The sequence below is a fragment of the Platalea leucorodia genome (genome assembly GCF_965183815.1).
Source record: "Platalea leucorodia genome assembly, chromosome: 9".
Taxonomy (NCBI): Eukaryota; Metazoa; Chordata; class Aves; order Pelecaniformes; family Threskiornithidae; genus Platalea; species Platalea leucorodia.
This window is the reverse complement of record NC_138831.1, coordinates 41,230,145-41,256,045: the sequence shown is the minus strand read 5'-3', so window position 1 is coordinate 41,256,045 and position 25,901 is coordinate 41,230,145. Positions and strand designations below refer to the sequence as shown.

Sequence of the window (25,901 nt, the reverse complement as noted above, 5' to 3'; positions counted from 1 at the left end):
GTCAGAAATAATTATATTAGGTGATTTTAACATAGGCTGCATAAATGAAACAAGTGATAACACAAACTGTGTAATGGAAGGATTGGGACCCTGTCAATCTAAGAAATCTGCAATCATAAATACCACCATTCAAAAAAATGATACAAGTACTGTAATGACTAGGTTGTAAGTGAGCTCCTCAGGCAGCAGGGAGAATATTAACTGATATATAACAAAATGAACAATAAGCAGAAATTTAATAAAAAAGGGTATTGAGGAAATGGGTACTTTATGCATTTAACAAATTGTCCATGATGGGGTATCTATGAATTTGGATATGACGGGATTATTTTCAGAAACAGTTGTCTGATCCATTACTATTTTCGGACAGAACCTGAATATGTTATTTGTCTGTGTTCTTCCAAAGAAAAAAATAGAAATATTAAAAAAAAATAATACTGTTTTGTCACAAGCAGCTAGGATAGAAAGCATCTGATTAAGCCGTGAACCGAAATGCTCATCTGCTTCAACAAACTTCTAAACTAAACGTTAGTATGCCAGTGCTATTGTGAAAGACAATACCGAAGGGTGTTAAATATTTTGTAGCATGCTTAGAATAGTTCATGTAGGTTCAGAAAGGCAAAGGAAGAGCAAAAGGTCAGGGTATAAAATATAGTAATACAGATGTAAGAGAAAAATGAAATTGCTGCTGATAGGTTAGAGGTGACTATAGAACATTACAAATATTTTTGCGAATATGAATCCAAAAATCACTCAGAAGCTCCCACAGCTGTTTCTTTAGCTCTTATTCACTTAGTAGGGTTTCAGCTGAGGAATTAGACTTAAATGAAGAAATTAATACAGAATGTTAATTTCAATTTGTGAAAGTCAAGTATAATCTGTTAAATTCAAGGATCTTCCTTTCTTAAGAAGATGTTTATAATTAGCTATGATGAGAAAATGGACAGGACTGCAAGGTGACAGATTTTTAACTAAGACTCCAATATGGCAAAAAAGCACTGTAGTGAAAAACCTGGCAAATCCCAAAACCCCTTCAGAGTCTTCTCTTAATAAACATAAATATAAACATGGACTAGAATTGCCAATGCAGAGCCCAGTGCAGGATCAGGTTTTGAAATTTCAACTTTTGCTTGTTAGACCATTGCTTTAGACCTCCTTAACTGTGTTATTCCCTCAACTGACAACTCACCTCCAGCTGCAGTCACTCTTTTTCAAAATAGGCACACCACCATTTTTTGTAGAACACATTCCACAGAGGTTAGTTGTCGATTATAAAAATGTTATGTGTCAATTATAAAAAAATGTTTCTGGGATGCTAATGACTCAAGATGATATACTTGAAATCTAGAAGCATAGAAGCATAGAATCATTTAGCTTAGAAAAGACCTTTAAGATCATCGAGTCCAACCGTTAGCCTAGCACTGCCAAGTCCACCACTAAACCATGTCCCTAAGCACCACGTCTACCCATCTTTTAAATACCTCCAGGGATGGGGACTCAACCACTTCCCTGGGCAGCCTCTTCCAATGCCTGACTACCCTTTCGGTGAAGAAGTTTTTCCTAATATCCAACCTAAACTTCCCCTGGTGCAACCTGAGGCCGTTTCCTCTTGATAGGCACTTGTTACTTGGGAGAAGAGACCGACCCCCACCTCGCTACAGCCTCCTTTCAGGTAGTTGTAGAGAGCCATAAGGTCTCCCCTCAGCCTCCTCTTCTCCAGGCTAAACAACCCCAGCTCCCTCAGCCGCTCCTCACCAGACTTGTGCTCTAGACCCTTCACCAGCTTCATTGCCCTTCTCTGGACACGCTCCAGCACCTCGATGTCCTTCTTGGAGTGAGGGGCCCAAAACTGAACACAGTACTCAAGGTGTGGCCTCACCAGTGCTGAGTACACGGGGATGACCACTTCCCTAGTCCCACTGGCCACACTATTCCTGTTACAAGCCAGGACGCCATTGGCCTTCTTGGCTACCCGGGCATGCTGCTGGCTCATATTCAGCTGTCTGTCGATCAACACCCCCAGGGCCTTTTCTGCGGGGCAGCTCTCCAGCCACTCCTCCCCCAGCCTGTAGTGTTGCATGGGGTTGTTGTGACCCAAGTGCAGGGCCCAGGACTTAGCCTTGTTGAATCTCATACAGTTGGCCTCGGCCCATCAATCCAGCCTGTCCAGATCACTCCGTAGAGCAATAAAGAACCTGAAGATATACCTATGCTCTACAAAAGAATACTTATCTGAAACATGAGTAAAACCAGAGATCTGTGCATAACAAGCACCATTTAAGTGTTAAGTATCATTATTACTATCAAAAGCATGAAATTATATACAGCAATATGTATAATTATATACAATATTTCTCTTTAGAAAGGGGATCCCCCCTTTCTATGGTCCTCTGGAGCCAGAGATCCAGGTATAGCCAGAAAAAACAAACATACTGAGTTCTCCTAATAGAAGTAGCCACAAAAAAATAAATCACTGCTGTTTTTATTTGTGACAGATACATAAATTCTATGAAACATTAAGACTGAAGTTGCACTAGTGCCATTCTTTCTCTACCTACTGTGTCTTAGACTAAGCTCTTTAGCAGACAGACCATTTAAATATTCAGCAATGTATATGTTAAATACTATATCATTTTCTGCTTTGACTAATAAATTTTTGACTGATATAGACTCTCATTTATCAGCGATTCCATTAAAATGATTAGTTAAGTTATGTTTTTCAGTGTTCTATGTTCACTCAAGGGACTGGCAGCTCAGTGTCAGGAAGTGATGCCCTTTATTAATGTGATTTGGTTTAACAAAATAAAAACAGAAAATCAATTCAACAAAATCTCTATGACATAATCACCATCCTTCTAGAGTTTCTGGGCAAGCCCCACAATGCTTGGGGAAATCCAGATGAAAGCTACACTGAGTACATTTGCCTTTGTATGCTTTCGTTGGCCTGGCTATTTCAAAGGATGCACAACCATGTGTACTCAGGAAATAGATTGCTAGTGGGATTTTAACACGAACATACAGATGTCAATTAGTGAAATTCAGCCAAAGCAGAAAACCCAGCAAATAATTTAAGGGGAAGTGCCCAGTGTGCTTAGAATGTAAAAGATATACTACATTTCTGCTGAGCAAGGAACTGCACTGCAGAATGCACAAATGGAGATGATAATTATACTTCTTCACAAGAACGTGACAGAGTTATTATACAGGAGATCTTTTTCCTCAAGGGCTGAACAGTCTGTAATTACCCCAGTACATGTCGCCTGTAGTTTTTGTTTTAAAACTGGATAGCAATAGATCTGTTATAGCAATATCTCAGTAAGCAAGTCCTGTATTGGCCGGACCACTTATCTACTGAATGGCAGCAAAGACTTTGTGGACTAGGTGCAATTGGGTTTTCACTGCCTATGAAATTTTTCAAGATGTAAAAAAAATAGAATGAAAGTAAACTATTACACCAAACAGATCCAATGAAGTGACGTGACTGCCCTGCCACCAGGATTGTAGTACTTGGGTTGTTATAACCAAACTATTTATTTCAGCTTTACAAGAGATCAGAACTAAGACAAAAATGGAACAAAACCATCTACGTACTTTAGAGGTTATCAGCATTGCACAAAATACAAGATAACCTCAGAATTATTTCTGGCAGAAATATCTTCTCCACATCTTGTGACTTGACTAAGAAAGGACACGTTTTATGTCAACATTTACTAGTAAAAGAAGAAAATAGTGAAAAATCCTTACATGCTCAAAAAGATAAATCTCTATTGCAGTTTATTAGAATCACTCTCAACAGGGAAAATTAAAATCCTCAGGGTCTTGGTCAGGGAAAAAGGATTTCTATTTCTACAAACACAGACACACCACAAAATCCAAAACTCAGAGAAATTAAGGCTGTATGTTATTGCACAGTTGCATGTGCTATCACAGTACAGAGATTTTATTGCATCAATGTCAGTGCTGCATTTTCTCCTGCTCTACTTGTCTTAGCACAGAATTACAGTACAGGCAGATGTTAGGACTGTCTGCATCCACACAACAAATAATTAATTTTAAATATGGCTATGGGAATTTATGGTAATAAAAACATGAGTATAAAGCCTGTCATGTGAAAATCCTGCTCTGTCTTAGTCAATATTTTCCATGTGTCTTTGCCCTGCTGTAAAACCCTGCCGTCATTCAAAGCCCATCTATCCATTTACTTTGCAATCTCTGCTCACATCCTTTGTTTTGTGATAACTTCAGCTTGCACTTTATTTCTGCACAGATAAAATATGTCCCTGGAGAGAATATAAAGAAAAAACTCCCACTGTCTCTTTCCCAGGCTCATCATCTACAAGTAACTGACTCTGACAAACAGAGGGAGAGATACCAGAATATCCCTCCAATCAAGAAAGTCACTTCCCTTGGTTTGGTTTTTTTTATTATTAATTACTTTTAAAAGTAGTGTGGAATATTAGCTTTCAAGCACGACTTTCAAACTCTGGTTTATCCTCATTGAAGATTTAACTTGTTCTGAGACATGATTTTGTCCTTGCATGGTCCTGTCTCATAACTCTTCAGTTATGTCTAAGCTCAGCCTAACAAAGCCCTGATTGTGGCACAGGTTCTCACAGCTCTGCAATCAAGCCAGTGCAGGTCAGTAGCAGCCCAGACAAGCTGACACGGGCTTCAGCATATGTTAATAAACAGAATACAGCCCCTTCAGGGACCTTGAGTATGTACTCTGACAGCGAACGTCCCAGCCCATCACTGCACAGCAAGTGAAACAGCAATCCCAGTTGCCAACCTGAACGGGTATTAGTGGCGCTGGGAGTAAGAAAATTTCCTCTGTGTAAGGATTTTCAGCTGTTCGTAGATGAGAAAGCAAGGAGTAAAGGCAAAGTGTGTCAAAACACAAACCTCAGAACAGAGGCATAAAATAAGTCACAATGATGGGCACAAGGAGACACACCATGATGTTCAAATTCCCCAGCCATCCATACAGAGGAAAAGAACGTAAAGCAATTAAAAAAACTAGAAGATAAAAAATACAGTGCATAAAATTCATTGCATACTAAAGGGCTCCTAAAAAGACTTTCCACATATTTCTGCAAACATTTTATATCTGAAGGCAAGAGGCTAAAGAGTGTCCCGCAATTCTGTAAATCCACTTCCATCAAATAAAACAAAGTGTTTCCAAAACATTTAACTCTTACTACAGGATCTGTCACACGCTAGAGCAGCTAAGAGATTATAGGACCACCCAGTAGGGGAGCAAGTACCCTTTCCCACAAGGTCTCCTTTTTAAAAAACACACGTACACACGCTCAGAGGACAGGACACAAACTCCCATTGGACTTCTTGTTTGTGAGAACGCTTTCGAAAAAGAAATCAATGTATGGAATCGGATTACTTTGCTGCTTTTCTGGCTGGGTCCAGCCAAGTCTGCCTTGCTATATGAAGGCGAAGTTAGCACAGGAGGATTTGAAGGTTACTAAGGCTCTAGTTCAAGATGACATCCAAATCGTGAGTTTTTCTACTATCACTGCTCACATGTTTTAGGACCTTGCTAGGCTGGGAAGTAAAATTGCAGTTGTACAAAGCTCACTGAAACAAAACAAAACTTGGCAGAGAGAATCACTTAGGAAAAAAGAAATATAGATAAGAAACCAGAGATCAGAAAAAAGCCACTACTTATCTGACAATAAAGGATAAACTTAGACAGTAAGAAATCTCTACAGGGAGTATTTCTCCATAAGAAACAGTAAGAGGGAGAATAAGACAAGATCTGAAAAGAGACATCAGTTTGTAGGAGCAGTGGGCAGCTGCAAAATAAAAGCAAGTGATTCCAAAAGACCTTTTCAGTGTCTGAGAGTATCCTATTATTACCTGCAGTAAAAACACACCTCTGAGTTGGCAACAACGTCATTGCATGGGAACCACTATACCGAGGTGGACTGTTATATTAAAAGTAGTGCAAGTGCAGCCCTTGGAGGGTGGCTACGTGATCTGCTGGCTTGGGCAGGGCCGAGAGCCTCCGTCAGGTGAGGAAACCAACCCACTGAGCTATGGAGGGTGATGCTGGCAGGTTACGTGGGATGTGGTAACTCCTGCTCAGCACAGCCCTGTCCTCCAGTGGGACTTCTGGAGAGCCACCAACATTTCCCAGCTGAATTGCAGCTGGAGCTCCCCAGTCTTCTCAGTTTTATGACATATGACACATGTATGCGTAGTCATATGAAGATTTTGATATATAGCTCTCAGAGCCAGAAAGTTTTGTTGGATCTACGTGAGTAACTCCCATAGTCTCCCTGGACAAGGTCCAGCCTGCCAACTCTGGTGCCTGCAGTAATATGTAGGCAGAGTACAGGTCTCTACACAGGGATTCCTCCATGCTTCAAAACGTACTTTACTCACTGTGTTTGCTAATTAATTGCACCCAAGAAAGAGTGCCAGGTTCAGTATAAAGGCTGACTTAACACAGTACTACCTCAAAATCAATTCTTCCCATGAACAAGTTACTTGAGGTTTGGAGACTAAAAAGGAGGAAAAGGCAATGTGGACATTTTTTTCTTATTTTTAAATATTAAAAAAAGATTGTAAATGTTCATTTGGGGAAAAAAAAAAGGTGCTTTTTTTAACTGCTATTCAAGAATCAACTACTCTGACTAGCATGTGTGAGAAACACAGCTTTATGTCTGCAGTAACACTGGATGGAAAGGAAATGTTCCTCTCTAAGTACCTGAACACCAAACCTCCTGTGCATCTTGCGCAGTCCTTTAAAACACTTACAGGCAAAAAGCTGTATCTACAGGAACGCAAAAGGAACATACACAAAACGCCTTAAATGAGCACTTTGAGAAAGCAACTCTTAGAATAAAAGGAGTGAAGGTTCAGAAGAAATTAATAATCTGCTACGATTTTAAGTTCTAAGGACAAGCGAAGCTCATAAAAAAAAGTGCAATAGTCTTCCAAAAGCTTACAGAAACTGTTTTCAGTGAAAACTCAAACTGATATTTACATCAAGCATAAGAGTGCTTTGGTGGCAAGTGAGAGAGAGACCTACTTGCCGCATCATGACACGTGACAGGAAAGAACGAGCATGGCAGTGGTTGATGGCACTCCACTTGACATATGGGATGTGTTCTGATGTCAGCTAAATTTATGCCATATGCTACAAAGCATAGTGTAGTGTCTGCCTTTTTTGGAACACAAACAACTTGCTGACACTAAATGGAAAGTTCACTGCAGGATTTACATCATCTTTGACCTAATTGTGACAGCCCAGGACAGAACTGCTCAGGCTGCTCCTTAGGACTCCAGATTTTTTGTGTGATGCGTGTATTTATTGTCCAAACACGTTACCCCATATTAGGAAAATTATCACTGTAACCATTTCAGGTACTGACACAAGGAACACCCCGTTCTGCATTCTGGTAGAAAAAAGCAGGTCTGCATGAATTAAAAACAAAAAACAAGGAGAGGCAGGGCCCCAAAGCAGGCGGAGTAACTGGGTAAACGTTGCCCACACATGTGCCTGACATGCAGATGTTTTTAAATGTCTCCACCCACATCCAGATGGGCACAGCAGGAAGATATTATATGAAAAAATGTGTTGGGAGTTGTGCAGAGACTAGAAAAAATATCAGAAGTTAAGTGTGAAAATCCTCCCAGCAGTGAAGTTTTGACCTGTCCCCATTTAACACAACAGCCCCAGATATTTGCTTTGGTAACAGAAGCACAGCAGTAGCAGACTAAAACATGATCAAATGGTTTGGCTGAGTTAAGCCTCAAGCAACCCCAAAATATCTTATTAACTTTCCCAATAAACTTTTTCCTGCTCCATTGCCTTTAGATTTTACTTCCCCTGAAGCCTCAAACCTCCAATCCAGAGAGCAGTTTTGCTGTCTCACGATTTTCTTTGACAGAGCATGATTTAGTTTGATTCTGCTTGTTAAGGGAAGTGCAAAGAATCAGAACTGAAGCTGGACAACAGGAACTCACCATCCTTGTACATTCATATGCTGCCAAGGAGAGCGTCTGAACAGGACTCCGAGAGGCAGAATTAGTGATGCAGCCCTACCTTACCAAGAATAAGAAAACAGATGAAAGTGAAATCATGTTGAGGGGGGAGGAGGGGAAGCTGAGATCTTATAAAATCTGCCAACTTTGAGACAATAAATGAGAAAAACCAGCACCAGTTGGAAAGGGACTCAGGCAAGCCAGTCTCCTTATACTAACTCTTTGGTGCTCACAGGCATAAAAGCGAAGATATCCACATCAGCAGTATGACATGTTTATTTAGATGAGTTAACTGTAAAAACACTTGCCAAGTTATTTGTAGGCTGTGCCAAGTCTATGTCAGAACCTAACAGACTGATCTTACAGCAACAATTGTAGAGAATCACAATTCTGCTGTCTCTCTCTTAACAGTAGTTGACTAAATAGCCATGTTTTTCCACAAAAGATTGGATGTGAATTTGTTTTCTTTTCCTGCTTGAACAGGAGTAGCAACAAAGCTCGGTGTTGGTTTCTGAGGAAGTCCCCCACCTCCTGCAGTCCCTTTCACAAGTAACCAGCCTTTCCACTCTGCCCCCAAAACAGCCAGCAAAGAGAAAAAGGTTATTCAAATAACCAGAGACTCATTTTTACCTCAATAAAATTATCCAACACTAAATTATCAAATATAGACTTTAAAAATGAGAAATTTTCCATTTGTGCAAAAATACCGTAGCAATAGCCAGTGACTTAAAGGAAATAAACAGCTTACAAGGTTAAGTTATAAATTAATTAAATTGCATAAGTCACAGCACAGAACACGTCCTAAACATGGTCGTTGGGCTTTTTTTTCCCCCTGAAGATGTTCTCTCACACTGAAAAGTATTTTTGTGGAATTAGAAGAAATAATGAAACAAAGAAAAAATGGAAGAGATGCAGAAAAGCAATCAGTTCTCATTAACAGTGTGAAAGAGCTCCAGTGCCTGCTTCTGGAATTCTTAATTTCTTCTGCCACTACCTGGTTTATTTTAAAAATGGATTATTTAAATTTCCAAGCATTTGATGTCAGATAAACACCTGAATATTGCAAAACACTAACAAGAAACATCGAAGGCATCCCTTTTAAATATATCTTTCAACTGTTCTTCACAAAATTGTATCTACTCTAGAAAAAGTAAATTTTATGCTATATATTAAAGACGGTAGCTGTTTGAGGTGACTGTGGGAAACACGGGAAACCCCTCAGCACTCTGAGCAAGAGTCTCACAAGCCTCTGAGAAACCCAGAGCTCCATTACATTCAGCATGACACTTCAGTGCTGCAACGGGCACAAACAGCAAAGGCTGCTGTAGACGTACCACCTACAAAAGGCTTTGACATCCTCCAGGGTGAAAGCTTGTATTAGAAGAGGAGACATCACTAAGAATATTACAAAAGAAATGTATTATTTGGCGAGTGCTTCCAGAGTTTATAGAGGTATATCCTATTTTAAATGTGCAGGGTAATGAAGACTGTTGGACACCACTGTGAAATACTACTGACAAATGCGGTCTCTTGAAGAGAAAAACTGTAAGGAATTCTTCTTCGATTTCAGAGGCAGCAGATGCATTGTGTGTTGGCACGACTGGTATTGGAACTGCAGTATACATAGAAGTCACATAAAACCCACAGCAAGGTCCAGATCATATATTAATGTTGCTGTAATCCGCGCACCAATCTTCTGCCAAATGTGTCAAATTTTCCCCTATAATGGAGCTATTTTGCTCACTGGGCCATATCCTGCATTTTTGAGTCGCACACATTTTAGGCATTTAACAGAGCAACAACCACTTGCAGAGAAAGAAAACTAATTGCAATAACATATCCATTCTATATAAAATTGTTCTGTTCATAAAACTTAAGATTGCAGTATTTCTTTGCTAATGAGACATGGGCAAAGCTGGCAAAGCTCAGATATTATAACATTTTTACACCAACTGCGTTAAGTGGATATCATAACTCTAATAAATAATAAATAATAATAATAAATACATCTAGAAATGTAGATTCCCAGTAAAAAGATACTAACAATCAATTCATTCGATCACAACATATACTCATTCACCCATACAAGATATACACACTCACACCTGCCATTCTGGGCTGGATCCCATAAAACGTCAAATTTTCTCCTTAACAGAGTTCATGATATATAAGACTCAGAGAAGGAGTAAAATGACATGGAAGGCTATGTAATTTCATCACACCCTGACAGACATGCTAAAGGTTAGAAAGCTGTAACTAGTATAACTAGTGTCATTAATTTTCACATGTATAAATAGAAGAATGAGTGAATGTTATTGACCTTTTATTTATATATAAAAATACCAATGGCTAAGGCAGTCAGGAACTTCTGTGTGCAAGAGAAAGGTAAGTTATCTACAATCCATTTGGCAGTACTTGCAGATACGTCTCAAGTAAACTGATAGATGAAGATGAAAAATAACCAAAAAGTGCTCACTTAATGTGCAGTGTCTCACAACAAAGGTCACAATTAGATTTACACCACGAACATACCTGGCATATTCCACTGATGCACATATCCAAGGATTCAATATTGCAACGCGTACCATCTAGCACTTTTGGGGCAAGCTCCACAATCAAGTTCTTTCCCAGAGCCTGACATTTCAGGGCACATGGTGCAGTAGGATCATTATACACAGGGATCCACTCATAAAAATGTCCCTGGTATTTGACGTCATTGTAGGCTGAACACTGTTGTGCTCTGAAGTCACCAACATCTGAAGGGCAGTCCTAAAAACAAAGCAAAGGAAATGTTTTTTTAAGAAGGGAATACTTTGCATTTATAATAATAATAATAATCATCATCAGCAGCAGCAGCATCTGATGAATTACACAGAATCTACTCAGGGAGGCTTGGTTCAAGAAATGATCTGCTATGACAAATATGCCATATTGCAAAGTTTTACTGTGTGTATTAAAACAATTTATGGTGTTTAATACATTGCTTGCAGTGCAAGTAACAGAATATCATGCATATTCCAGTAATAACAACATAACTGATATGAGAAGATAATTAAAAATGCTACTTTTTATGACACTATGTAGCACATTTAAAGTCTGGTTCTGTAATAAGAATTAGCTTTTAAAGGAATCTATATATTTTGAGTGACTATAATGAGATGTCTGACATTTAATATTTCTCTTTTCAATAGCTTTTTCCACTTAAGGATTTCTGAGTGCTCTGCACTCGTTCATCAATTCATACGTCAGAGTAATGAAAGAGGTATTATTGTTACTTATACATAAAGAAATAAAAATTTGCCTAATTAACTGTTCAGTATTGCTCAGAAAGGGGCCAAGAGCATTAGGAGGAGACACCAGAACTTTCAGTACTTAGTCCTTTAGTCTAATTACAAAACACCTTCACCTCATGGAAGCAGTAAGGCTTACTTTGTTGAAATAAAATATACTTCAAATTGGTAACTATTGATCATATAGTTCCAGTTCTAATGAGACAGTTCTGCACCTCCCCCCATAGAGAGCCTCAGCTTATACAGCTTTCAGACCAAATATGAGAACTGTTTGAAAGAAAATATTCTAAAATATTTTTTCTACTTAAAGCATTGCACCCAAACAATGATGTTAATATTAAACTATGGTGACAGGAATGGAGATGAATACTGATTTATTCGAAAATAACTTTGGTAAAGTACTGACAAAGGAGTTAGTGTGTCAAACAATTTTTCACTAAAGACTTCATTTGAAAGTATGTCCAGTGTCAAACAGTCCATATGCCAGACTGAAAGGATATTCTTCCAAGAATTCCAACTGCACATATAAGCCAGATGTGAGGCTGATTTTCACAAAGTTTTGTTTTCATTGGATATAAGACGGAAAGATTGTGATGTGTCAGCTGAACTCATGGAACGTATTACTAAGTATTAGTTAACAACACTCATCCTGAACGCAGCTTCAACCTTATCAGTGAACTGAACCTTCCCTGAAGAAAGCTAACAAAATAGTAAGTGCATTACACAGTACTGGACATTAAAACATGAGAAAGGTTCGAATTCCAGTTCGATGCCCTCAACAATGTTGTCCTGCTCATATGAATCTGAAGGAGTTGGCACTGCATTAGCTTAATAATTTGTCAATGCCTTAGATTTTTTTTTTCACCATAGGAAAGTGACCTAGAAATGTCTCTGGTTTATATGTAGTCTGCATAAAATACCTTCTACAATCAATATTCTCTCTACTGATCAACATGTGGGGTTTTTGCAACTGAGCACCGAGCAATTCACTGAGCATTCCCAGCAACGCTTTTCAACCCTGTCTAGTGCTACACCTTACAGTGAAAATAGCTCAGAATGATGCTAATTCATTTTGTATTATTTTTAATCTGCAATAATTCTAGTTTGAGCAATATTTTTTTAAACTATAAAATGATGGAATAAGACAAGGAGAAATTACGGTTATTGTAATTCTTTGAGAGTTTTACCTCTGCAAAATCCCACAAGTGAGAGCTTCTAAAAACATCAAGCAAATACCGTCAGAAACCACCCTTATTTACTGCAGTGTCACCCCCAAGAAATTCACCAAGTTTGCATTGGTGTAAATGAGAGCAGAATTTGGCTCTGACTTATCTGTCACCTCTCATTTTCCACAATAGCAAGTCTAAAAAGCAGAGAGGACTTCACAGTTCATATGGATACCATATGATTCCCTTCCACCGTTGCAAATAGAGGAGTAGCTAAGGATAAAAATAATAAGTGGAAGTTAGATTCAGGTAAAGTTAGAAGCAATATTTCAGAGTAGCGTTATTCAGCCATGCACAGCTACATTTTCATCACAAAGAATTAAAGAGCTATCTGTAAAATAGGCAGAGCAGTGGCGTTAGGCTGAGTTTTGACAGGCTGTTGTTACAATTCATTATCAGTCGGTGTTGATGCAATGCCAAGACACAAACGCCACAATGTCAGGATGTCAGTCCGTGGTTACTGTATGTTTCCCATTGATTCAACACAATGCAGCTCCTTCCTTCCACTTGCTTCCTGGCTGCTTGAGAGCAACTGAATTCTCATCTCCCTATTCTGTTTTGGCATCTTCAAAGAACACAAAGCGATCCTGGCAGCTCGATTCATATGCCAGTTCCACCCGCTTTATGTGTGAGCTGTGTTCTAAAGCAGGAGCATAAAAAGAGCATCACAAAGGGATATCAAAGGGCTGAAATTATTATCATTTGCGTTTGGATGGCAACCAAGTTCAGATCCTGTTTTCCTGGGAACAATACATATTTGTATAAAGAAAGTTTATAATCTAAACAGAAAGACAACTAAGCACAGAAAGGAATGCAATCAAGACAACAAGAGGACTCGTAAACTTCAGGTTAATTCCATTTGAGTGGGTCAGAAAAGTGAGAGGGAGTTTAAAAAACAGAAAGGAAAAGGGGGGCAGGGCAAGACGTGAAGAGGTAGGCAAGGGTGAAGCATGTTCGGGAAGTGGGCAAGGCCACGCTGTCAGACAATGATACATGGGCCCCAATCCTCATCCTGTTTGCACCTCTTTTTGGTTTTAACCTATTTCAGACATGAATTCATTCTGTCATTCCCTCTTCCTTCTCAATATTCCACATTTTTTCTTATTTGTTAAATATTTTTGCTACTAATTTCAGGATTTCTCAGATTTGCTAATTTCAGCAATCTGAAATAGTTTTTGTCTTACACTCAATCCACTGAACCATAGCCAGGCCGTTCATAGGTTCATACACTATGTAAAGGAGCTGAAGACATATCTATGAGATCTAATACATGAAATGTTGGCAAAACAATCACATCCAGCTCTTCTCGCGGAGCAAAGTGTATTTATGACATGACTTATGAACATATTATTAGACCAACAGATCTGAAAAAGATGCTTCAGACATGATGGCTACCATGCAGGTTAAAAATACATACATATATTCCCATTCTTTTTGTGACAGATGATTAAAAACTACTGCATTCAAGGGCTGGCTTCTTATGAAATGTATCATTTTAGTTCTGGCAGCGAGCACTCTTAGCCTTTGAAAACAAAGCTAACCTGGGGAATCTGTATCTTTGTAGGCAATGTTCATGTACAAAATATGAAGGTTGCATCACACCCTGTAACTCCTGCCAACAATTACTCCGCTGAAAAAAGCACAAAAGAGAAGGCAAGAAAATTCCCAGTAAAAATGATGACACCAAAGAAAGTCTAGCCCTTTGTCTAGTTTTATTCTTTGAATCTCATTTTGTTGAAACCCAGCCAAAACCGATGAAGTCATTGTTTTGTTTTCTTTTTGAAATTAGCTTCAGGTTCTATGTTTTTCCTATGCAATTTTCAGGCCACTTCTTAGTAAAATCGATATACCTGAGCTAGAAACCCTAGCCACCAGAGCCATACAGTGTATCAAGCATTATAAAAATAAAATAAATAAATGAACAGATTAGAGAGAAACTATGCAACTCAAGGTGAAATATTATAGGACTAAAGTAGACGCAGTTCAGCCAAGATTTTCTGAATGGGATAAATGAGCTGGTTAAGACGGGGATGCTGGGACAATAATCTGATGAATGTGTTGAACAAGTGCAAGCATTATCTGCATATAATAAAAGTTTATAATGGACTTAAACACAGGCAAATCTGTTACAAAAGTGTTTTTTCTTACTGTAGAAGAGTCACTCTGGCAAATGTATAAGTGACTTTTTGGCACATAAGAATGTGAAATTTATGGGGAAATGGCCTAAATAACTTGTTCTATGAATAGGACCCTAAAGGATTATCTTAAACACTTCCATATAGTGTACATCATAGCATTAGAATGTAACAGTATATACAAAAATGGAAATATAAAAAACGAGGGGTTAAGAAAGACTGAAAACCTCATTGAACAGCATATAATGAATCGTTTATATAGTTTATTTCTCTAAAGTTTCTATACGAAAAGCTGAAAGCATACATGTAGTTTTAGGAAATCATGCACCTGGCATCTCAGTTATGATAGAAAGATAAGCAGGCTATACATATGCCTTAATCTCACCAATTATTTTGTTGCTAAGACCTTGAATTAATTTTTTGATTGAAATATCACTAATATTATTCTGGAACTATGCTTGAGTTCAATGAACTTACTACTATTCTATTACAAATCCAGATGAAACCAATTTTCTGGTAAAATGATTCTTGTTCTTTTCATTAGAATGACACACATATTAAGTTGTGCTTCATTTGTACTCCCCAATATAGATGTTAGTGGTGTAATGTATCATGTAGCAAAATTACATTTGCAGACAACTTTACACAGTGTATATATACTGAATGTCTCATGTGGTTAGCAATAATACCTACTAATATGGAAAGAAGCTAGTTTAAACTCGTAATTTTCAAACTAAAATTTTACTCCTAAAGTGAGAAGCATTCATTAGAAATAATGCTTTGGGGAAAATTATTTCATTTGAAACACAACTGGCCTAGTAGTCCAGGTTTACATAAGGTATAAGCTCCCATTTCAAGGTTAAGTCAGGTCTAATACTGGGTTTGAATTCAGTGACACCAAATTCAAAGACGAGCTGTATTAACAGTGGAAATCTCATGAAATATATTTTTCTCAGGAGTTCTCCATTATCTGATCCATAATCTAGGAAAAACCATTCCTGGGAGATTCTGGCTGTATCTGAACTGAAATGGAAACCTGATCCCTTTCAGACATGCCCCAAAAGCAGAACTGTAAAGGCAGCTTCCTGTCTGGAAATTAACATTTGAATCATCATAAATTCAAACAGACTCACATACAAGGCGCTTGCCACTTATCGCTTTAAAATAAGTCCTAAAGTTAAAAAACAGGCCCCAGCGACTTCAGAAAAACTCCCTGGGCGTTCAGAAAGGATATAGCAATCATCTTAATTTTCTCTATGCTGAAGCATAGAGCGCCTTCATTTCCATCAGATTTTTACTGCATAATCCTTAAAATGAACAGTGTCCACAAGTGCTCTGGCATATCCTAAAAGCTTGTAGACCTCTGCTTACAGCAGAAAATATGCCCAAATTCATCTCTTCTTTCTCCTTTTTCTGTACACTGGATACTCTTCTAGTCCTTTCACTGGAGGAACAAGGTATACGACATTGACTTGCTTGTACTGTTGCATAGGAAGCTGTAGTGCACGGGATCAAGCAATCAGAGGTATATTACTGTATACAATGCATACAACTAGATATCTAGATAAGGAATGTAGCAAATAGATTTTGCAGTGGCAGTTTTATTGCTTACATACTGGCTGGCTGCAGTTTAGCTTATCACAGAGCTTTAAAAGATTATGGTATTTTTTGCATGTGGCATTTTTATTTATGAGCTAAGGATATTGTGCACAAAACTGCTAGGCCTTTTCTTCTGAAAGACCAAGTGACAGGATTTGTCTCCAGAATCTGACTTTTGCATGCACTGGGCCTGATTCATTAATCACTTCCACTAGCTTCTGCCAGCAGAAACAGGCTGTGAGCCGCTGTGGTGGAAAATCCATCCAACACTGAGGAGTGGAGTGTTAGAGCAATTCAAGGTGCTAGCAAGCCTTGTTCTTGAGGAGGGCAGAAGCCAACTGGCACACAAGAAACTGTAGGTGTGGCAAACTGAAGAGTGGGAATGGCCAGTTCTCCCAGGAGATACACTGATTCAACATATTTACTGGGCAACTTCCAGTGTCCCGCCTCCTAAGGAGAACATGTCATACTTCACAGCTGCCTGCTGCTGGCAGAAATCACTGGGTTAGCAATGACATGAGTATCACCTGCTTTTGCCTGGGTATAATTCAACCCAAGGGAAACACAGGCCTCACCTTTTAAGGGGTATTTCTGTGAAAATTGCTGCCTTTCTCCCAGAGCCAGAAGCAGATTAATAAAATGCACTACAGTAAAATCAAATCAAATCAAATAAAAAGATGCTTTTGCTTTAATTACTTATCTACCCTCTCTCTTTTCTGGAATGGGATTATATGAATGTCACATTGTACTGTAAGGTAACCCGTGCAAAAGGGGTGACTGCTGACCATAAACCATCCTGAATTATTGTGTTTGTACACATGGTCTGTTGATCAGTGGTATCGCAGAGACCTCCATGAGCTGCACACCTTGAACAGACTACAACATCTGGGGTGAAAAGCAGCAGCTGTTTAAACAGCACAAAGCATCACTGCAAATCAGTTGAGCACAAGTCATGAAGCATGCTGTATATGACTGGGTTTCATAAAATGTGTCTGTAAAACTAAAGTGTGATTGCAACACAGTAACAGCAACTGTATAGCCAAAACTCTGGCTTTACATTCAGTCACGGAAATTGTCTATGCCAGTGTACCTAAATATACATGCTTTTGCATATAGACATATAAATATCTGGGCTTAGGCAAACAGAGGGGATATAAGGAGTAATTACCCAATTAAAGATTTGAAAGGGACACAGGCGGTTAACCTCTTTGCTCATGTGAAGAGTGCTACCTTATCATTAATAATCACAAATGATCAGGAGCTCAGTTTAATGCTTCATCTGAAAGACAGCACCCCCAGGAAAAGCACTTGCTAGTTTAAGATGAGATCTGATTTTTTAATCCTCCAAAATGTGTAACTTTCCTAATAAATGATATAAAACATTCTGAATCACAATTGGCACTATAATTTCAAAAGAAAATGTCCATTTGGGAAGCCTAAATTTGAGACCTCGTGGTGTCATGCAGACTGAAAGCTTTAAAAATGGTAATAATGATGGAAAGAAAATTATGCACCGTAAGGTTTTAAACAAGAAGCAGCATTTCTTAAACTTTAACACATTGTTTGAATAAGTAAAATAGGATTAAAGGCCAGACTCACATTACTACTGCAGGTCTTGTATCGAATATTCCGACCTTCACAGTTCCTGAAAAACAGAGTAAAAATGGTTACACTGAGTAACAGCAAAACACAACCCTGCCTGGTTTACAGCTAGTTATTCTCTTGAAAATTAGACTTTTATTGCTACTGCCCTGCCATAATTTGGACTCAAAATACAAGGTTTAAATACAAAGGGGGTCTGGGGACTCAACAGGTTACACTCCTGTCTCTCTTCAGCAAAGAACGTGTGGCTTTCCCTGTAAGCCCAATTTACTGCAAACCTGATGAAAAACACATTTATTTTGTGAAAAAGATTTCACAAGGCATCCCTAAGCCTGATCTATGCTGACTTCAGCAAAGCTACTTCTAATCCACGGGATGTAACCCAGAGGAAAAGAGGATCAGAATATCTAAGCAATCCTTTAATCAAGCATAGGGCTAATGAGCATTCATTTTCCTTTCTCCCATTCTGTTGAGGAAAAGAAAAACAGCCTTAAACCTTTCCTTTCTCCCAAAAATGAATGCAATACTTTTGAGGAACAGGACATAATTTTACTGACCCAAAGCCACTTGAGCAGAATTCATAATTTTAAATTACATATAATTCTCATGGACTGCATGCATTTCTAAGGTGCCCAATGCATGCGAATCCTGAAATCCAGGCACTTCAGATCCTCAGCAAAGTCTGTTGTTAGTAGATGAAGTAACAGGCATATGATAAAGTCATGATTATTTACTGTGGTCTCATAAATATGGGGATGTGTGGGTTTCACACTTTTTTTAGGGACACAGTTTGCAAAACTTCTCAATAACTGACCGGCACTTTTGCACAGGGGAGGATATTCTTCTTCTTAAGAATGGCAAAATCAAGCCCTTGATAGAACTGAAAACATATTTCAAATGACTTGACAGGAAGTTATAATTAGTGATGTCTCTAAAATCAGGAATAGTGTTTTGGAATAATCCCTTCATACCAAAAAGACCTGCCTTACATTAAAGAATGCATGAATGTATAGCTGGTAATTTACAGCTTGGACTAAATTTTCCACTTTTTGCATGAAAATTGATTGCAAATATTACAAAATTCTTTAATATGTGTGAGGGATTGAAAAATATCATTTGAAAAGGAAAAAGCAATGGATGCCTGGAGCAAGAGTTCAACCAGCTCAGCTGAAGGTACAACTCTCCAGGCTCAAAATATTACATGTCTCAAATTTCCACTCTTTTGCAAGAGTGATTGCATTGCAAGGTCCAAGTTAAAAATGTTTATGATACATACCAATGTGAAAACTTTGTTTCACAATTGCGCATTTCCTGGACATTACAACAACAATAAAACAGAAAAAAACCTTTTAAACTACACATTTGTCAAGGTATGGAAAACACATGTTTTTCACAGGGGAACATATTAAAAATATTAATAAAACCACAGTGGAATTTATATCGCTACAATTTATTGAGCTCGTTTCACAGTCCCTAACACAGTGGTAGAATATCACGGCTTCTTGCTGGAAATATTACTTTTCTCAAAGATCTTTGTGCATTTTGCACTAAAAGAAACAGGCAGTGTTTTAATCAATCGTCTTTAGCTATGTATTTCATACAGTTTGCACTTAACTAATGTATCACACTACAAGCCTTCCTTAAGAAAAATTGACTTCCTGGGTGATACTACATTTAATTTAAAAAAATCTCAACAAAATAGAAATTTAAACATAATCAGCAGTTTTAAAAACGTTTAAGAATAATTAATAATAAGCAATTACGGACGCCAGCACAGATGCTTCTAGGCTGGTTGGGATCTCTTCTCGCCTGACTACAAGCCTATTGCATTACTCATACTTTCAGGATTGTAGCAACAAGTCCTCCGTTAGTCCAGCTTTACTACTGAGGTAAATTGTTTTCACCGCATACGCTGTTCTCTTCAAGCTACACTGAGGCTTTTCCACAAAAACATGTGGCCACCAGGACCACTGCATAGAAAGAACTGGCAGAGAAAAAGTTTCCTAACAGAAAGCAGCATTTGATACATCTATACATGGAGTAAGTCACCTGTTTTTTACTACAGGGAAGACATGGAGGAGCCTGCACTTGAACATTATTTCAAGTAATGTTCAAGTGCAGGCTAATTTGTATGCAGGTAACTCACCATTCACTTTGTATTATGGTGACAGGGACTTCTCTCAGTTTTTGACTGTACTAAATAAATCATTCTTGTTATTCCACAAACATATTTAATAACATGCTAAAGTTCTATCAGAGTTGAAGGCTCAGATATTTGTCTAATATATTTTGAAAGTATATTAAAAGCAGGATTTCATAACACTTGATCTGCACACGGCACTCGGTTCCAGAAACAGACGCAACAATGGATCAGAGGAGAGGGAAATATGGCAGAGTTGCAGAAGAATAAATACACGTAAGCATGTGGCTTACCTGCCATTTAAACATCTCCTCAGCGAATAAGAGGCTCCCCCACCACAGGTCCGTGAGCAATCACTCCAGGCCCCCCAGGCATCCCAGGAGCCTTCCTTATCTTCATCAGAGCGGGTAATTCTGGAGGTCTGAAAAAATGGAGGATGGAGAGGACAAAAAAAACCATTAATTGATTTGGTACATGATTTACTGCTTGGCATTAATACTACAGAGTATATTACTTTGCTTTTTATTTACAGTATCTCAAACTTATTTACTATTTTAACATATAATAATTACATGGGAAAGGAAGCAGAGTCTTTGAAGATACAGTGTATTTGATGCGTTGCATTCTACCGACAGACTGCTATGTCCATATATGCTGCCATTCCCAATGTACGTATGTCCAATACATGGTGTAGGAACTACACAATTGATCTCAAGCAGCCAGACCAGGCGTCATGTTCTGAGCAGGCTGCTGGGCTTTCTGAAATCCTGACCAAAGAAGTTTCATATCCAGGACTAATGAGAGGATGAAAGTCTCTTTTTATCTCCTCGAGTATGCCTGCACTCAGCAGTAGTACAGAAATTAAGCAACTCAAATCTTTTGTAAAGTGCATGCCCAGAACTGCAATCAGGGAAACAAACCAAGAATACAACTTCATTACAAAAAGTGCCACTAATTTGAAAGAAATTGGGGAAAAAGGCTTAAAGATTTTTAGGCTACAGTAATTAAACACTGATTTAAGCTTAAATTCACTTACACAGGCTTCAAAAACATTACCAGACACCATAAATATAGAAATTAAAGATTTGTGACAAAACCCAAAATTCTGCTTGACCTCTTAAAAATGTCATTTTTCATTTGCATTGTATCCTGTTTAAGAAAATTGACATTTCCCAGAGAAAATTATCAAAACATTTTAGAAAATCGCAGCTTAGCACAATAGTTCAATATTAAAAAGTGATATGAATCAAATCATTCAGTAATGTCCTGCTTGAAGAGATTACTTTTTGGTTTATGATTTTCTTCACGAAGAAACCATAGGAAAATCAAATTCAGGATTTCCCCAAGCATTTCTTTGACTTCACTATAATTGTTCAGCAGCTGTTCCATTTACATTCTACTTTCATTCCTCTGTGCCTGCAACCTTTAAAAATTCTCTCTTGAAAAAACATGCACAGATTTTTATAGTAAAATGTCAAACATAATGGTTCCCTAAGAGTTGTCAGACATACGATGGGCCTGTTATCATAAAGAAATTAAGATTTTTAGAACCCTAAATTACACCCAGGCTGAGATGAAAACACCAATTTCTCTAATCACTGTGGTGATAGAGTGTGCACATAAACTACTGCAAACATAATAACGTAACAGCTATTAACACCATTATGAATGAAAGTCATATTGTGGATAAAAATGAGGCAATGAGTCATTTCTCTCGGGTGACAGAGAATATTGACTGATATTTACTCTGGCCCAATACAATCACAAACAAGAGAACCTGAAGGGTTCATCCAAGCTTTACTGAAACAACTATTTATACAGCCAATTTTTTATTCCTGTTGACTTCCGTGGGCATCCAAACAGACCTCGGATAAACAAAGGCACTACATTCACCTGACTGTGTTATTTTTGAAACCATAGGAAGGCACAACTTAATCAGATGGTGTTTCAGATTACTCCCCCTCCCACAAAACAAGTGCACAGAAACACCAACCAAAGGGCTATCTGTCAGCAAACATAAGGCAAAGAGATAAAAACATTACCAAATAAACTGCATCCAACTCAACATTTAAGTCTTCGTAAGTGCCAAAAAAAAAGGATGTTTAAAATGCTGAAAAGATTTTCATGAGTGACTAGATCCAGAGAAGTGCAAGAGATTAGTATATATCCTACTACTAAACCAGATGAACACACTTTAGTAAGCCATATTTTCTCTAAGAAATAACTTCAGTAAGCTCACGAGAAGAAGACTCAGTCCTATTTTCTTCCAAAATGCCTCACAAAAGTGATAAAAGCGAGGGATGTGTAATTCAAATCTTATGGTACAAGGGGAAAAAATACATAACTGTCCTTAAATTCAACAGTACAGACAGTCAGCTCATCTTCAGCCATGAAGAAAGTTGACTCAGATAAAAGCCTACCAAGCTTGAAGTGAAAATGATAAACAATAGAAACAAAGCTGTTCTCAAAATAGCACCATGCAAGGAATACGACTCAACACCACACGGTGTAGGCAAAGGGATTTTCTCCTAAATATTATAGTCAAAAAAACCCAAACCAAACCAAAACAAAAAAACAAACAAACAAACAAACAAAAACCAACCACGTGCCACAGAACTGGCCTGTTTCTGTGAATGAGCTGTTACACTCAGGATGCATTCACACCGCAGTTGTTCATATAACTATTGAACAAGGATCATTTTAGAAACCCAAATGGCAAATAGTTAAACTTAGCTACACTTAACTTAGGCAGAAGGACTACTCAAACACATTTTAAAGGCATTAATAAAAGTAGGCAGATTTAGTATAATAGCACTACTCCCCAAAGTTAAGCAGCTAACAAACGTCTGCAATTTCCAAACTTTTCCATCTCTTCATCAAAAACCTTGAGCTTGTAAAAAAAATTTTGCTAATTAGAGGATAAGCTATCTCCATTTGAACAGTAAACTGCAGAAGTTGGTCTAAACACATCAGTGGCTCCTTAACTTTCTTGCTCCCCTAAGTTTACAAATTTTACAAACATTGTAAAGCTTTAAAAGTGTACTCAGGCCAATCTACTGTTCCAGAAACGATAGAGCCCAGCTCTGCCAAGATCCCCGAGGAATTTTTGTGCTGGCGTTGGGTTTACTTTACATCAGAAGCCAACTCTGAAATGTCTGACACTGAAAATGGAACCAACTGCCTTCAATCGTGAGCAAAAAGCGCTCACCACTTCCCAACAAATCACTCAGCACATGAAAATAAGTCAAGATGAACAAAAGAGTCACTTCTTTCAAATTTATGAGTGCAAAATTAAAGTTCGTCCTCTGTAATCCCAAGGCAAATGATTGTTTTTTAATATGTCGAGAAATTATTAAACTTATGATATTACAAAAGCAATACATGCCACACTCTTTCAGAATAGCGAGTTTCTTTTGACAAAGCAGTGGCAATGCCTAAAATAATCCTAACTTCATCATTGTATTAAAACCAGCCACATGATATTAACAGACAGAATGTCATCTAAAGCCCTAAACAATGTCCAGTTGTTCACTTAGCAAACTGCTTTGATAAAAGCCATTGTTCTGAACTGTATCTAATTAAAAAGCTGTAAATACTAGGATGATCAAAGCAGAAGTTTATGCCAACAAAGCCTTCTTCAGAATCATTGACTAATTCAGTGCCCACAGTGTTGATTTAAACTCCAGCTAGTTCAAACTATTTGTCCCATGGGAAAGAGTTAAAAGCAGCTTGCACTGGCTTAGTAATTTACTAGCAAAATAATATTGATTTACTAGCTGTCTGGTTTCATAAACTCTACATATTACATTTGTCTACACCATGGTACGAAATTGAAGTAAAATAAAGAAAAGATCATCAACATCATGATTTAAACCAACAAAACCTTGGAAGCTCATTTAGGAATTAAATCAAGAGGTAATTGCAATTGGGCACAAAAGAGTATTATTGTACCTCAGGACTGCATTCATGGTTTGCTTCTTAACTTCAATTGTTCATGTTTTTATTGTCTTCAGTCATAATTCTAACGTGGTTCAGCAGCGAAGCTTTGCTGAAGCATATTAGAATGGAAGTGTTTTTCCTTTAGTGGTTTGATTTTGCAACAGATGAAGTGCCACACTTACATTGAGCATATTCATTGTGAAAGTACGTACGTACCTACACATACATAAATGTGTGCATGCACATGCGCACCCATGATGTGACATGATCAAGTAAAGTCACAAGTGCTGTAGTGAATCCAGATAAAAATCACTTAAAACAGCTATAAACACAACCTAGATGATTTGCTGCTCTTTGCATAGAACTAGATGGCAAAAGGTGTCACACTTCCACAGGATCCAGCTATGCTAGCGGGAGTTGTATCCAGTTGTAACGCAGGGTTAGACGCAAGCATTGCATTCAAAGCAATGTTTAAGAACCTATACGATGTTCTCTGCAGAAATTAATCCAGTTTATACAATAAAGGTAGTTTCAAATATTTCATCTCAATCTATGCATCCAATCTATAATTCATTCTGAAAGCAAAAAAAGAGTAAGTCATGGCACTGCATATGGGTTTGGGCAAGGATCACTTGAATCAGGGGATGGGGGAAAATAAACTACAAGTTTTGAAGCACTTGGTGACATAGGCAGAGTCTCAAAGACTGAGATGACAGTATGCCAAGGTTTCCTCAAGGTCTGAGGCCCAGTAACGTGCAATCTGAGTCTCTGCTGACAACCATTAACTGAGAGAAGCAGCCTCGTACATGGAGAATTTTACCAAAAGTGTGGCACTGGTAGATTTGGACAGAGGAAAAATGTTAGTGCCAGTTTTCCTTCTTCCATCCAGGGCTCTGTTTTACTTCTGCCGCATATGGGTACATACTGTAACACTATGTTCTGCAAATTATTTGTGTGTGTGTGTTTTCAGGCCGTACTTGCCTTGCAATGTACTACTCAAAGTAACTAAGTATAGCAGAAGTGGGCACTGAGGTAAAATAAATGAAATCCAGATGTTACAAGGGCTGATCATTAATCTAAAACAAGGGGATTTTTACTGTCACTTGTAACACCCAGTAAATAACAACAGCTACATTGACACACATTACAAAAATCAAACACAGTGCTGTTATATGGAGAAAAATGACTATTTGGCCAAACTTTTGTTTGGCTGTTATGAAGGATGACATAATTGTCTTGAATTTGGTCATGCAGACTTCAAAGGAGATGTGGTGCCAGAGAATGAAGGTCAGTTTATGCAGTTTTGTTATTATTCAGACATCCATTACATAAGGCTTGGATATGTAAATGTTTAGCGTCCAGCATAACAAAGATTCAGCTTCTCAACAGCAATGCTCCAATACCTTAAACGTTTGTTTTCCAGAGTTTTTAACATATATTTTTGCTTTAAATACAAACACAAGCCAAGTACACAGCATTTGACACATGAGAATTATTGTAACAGAATGTGTTATGAAAGAAATGTAGAGACCCAACACTCAGGTTCATCTGCAAGAGTCCCGAGGTGACAGTCCCTCTGCCATGTACGTATCGTAACACAAACTACCCCAAATTGCCCTGCGACCTGCCCCTGAGCACCTCCCCAGAGCAGGGTGCTCAGCTCTGCCAGGTTCTAGACGAGATTCAACGCAACCTCTGGGCAGCATCTACCAATGCAGACGACGCCTAGGGCTGGACGGATGTATAAAATGCTCTGCTCAAACAGGTTAGAGTGACGTGGCTCACAAAATAAGACTTTGTCGTAACAAGTAAAGACTTGGTTATGCAGGAATATTTACCAATGAATCTGCTACTATGCCTACATCACTGCAGCTCTCTGGGTGAGCACTCTTTGGTTTTTCTCATGCCTTCTTATTGAAGTGGTTTGTATTAATTCGAAAAGGCATGCCAAACTCCAAAAGAGAAT

The 25,901-nt window shown here is 38.2% G+C and overlaps 1 protein-coding gene across 1 annotated transcript in view; it reads right to left on the bottom strand.

Moving 5' to 3' along the window:
- The window catches only part of ADAMTSL3 (ADAMTS like 3), a gene marked incomplete at its 5' end in the record, with an annotated part of 185,956 nt that overhangs the window by 80,850 nt on the left and 79,205 nt on the right, over positions 1 to 25,901 (bottom strand). The window contains 3 exons of the mRNA XM_082322576.1: positions 10,537 to 10,773; positions 17,854 to 17,899; positions 20,290 to 20,417. Of these exons, the coding sequence (XP_082178702.1) occupies positions 10,537 to 10,773; positions 17,854 to 17,899; positions 20,290 to 20,417 (411 nt within the window). The remainder of the gene's footprint in view (positions 1 to 10,536; positions 10,774 to 17,853; positions 17,900 to 20,289; positions 20,418 to 25,901) is intronic.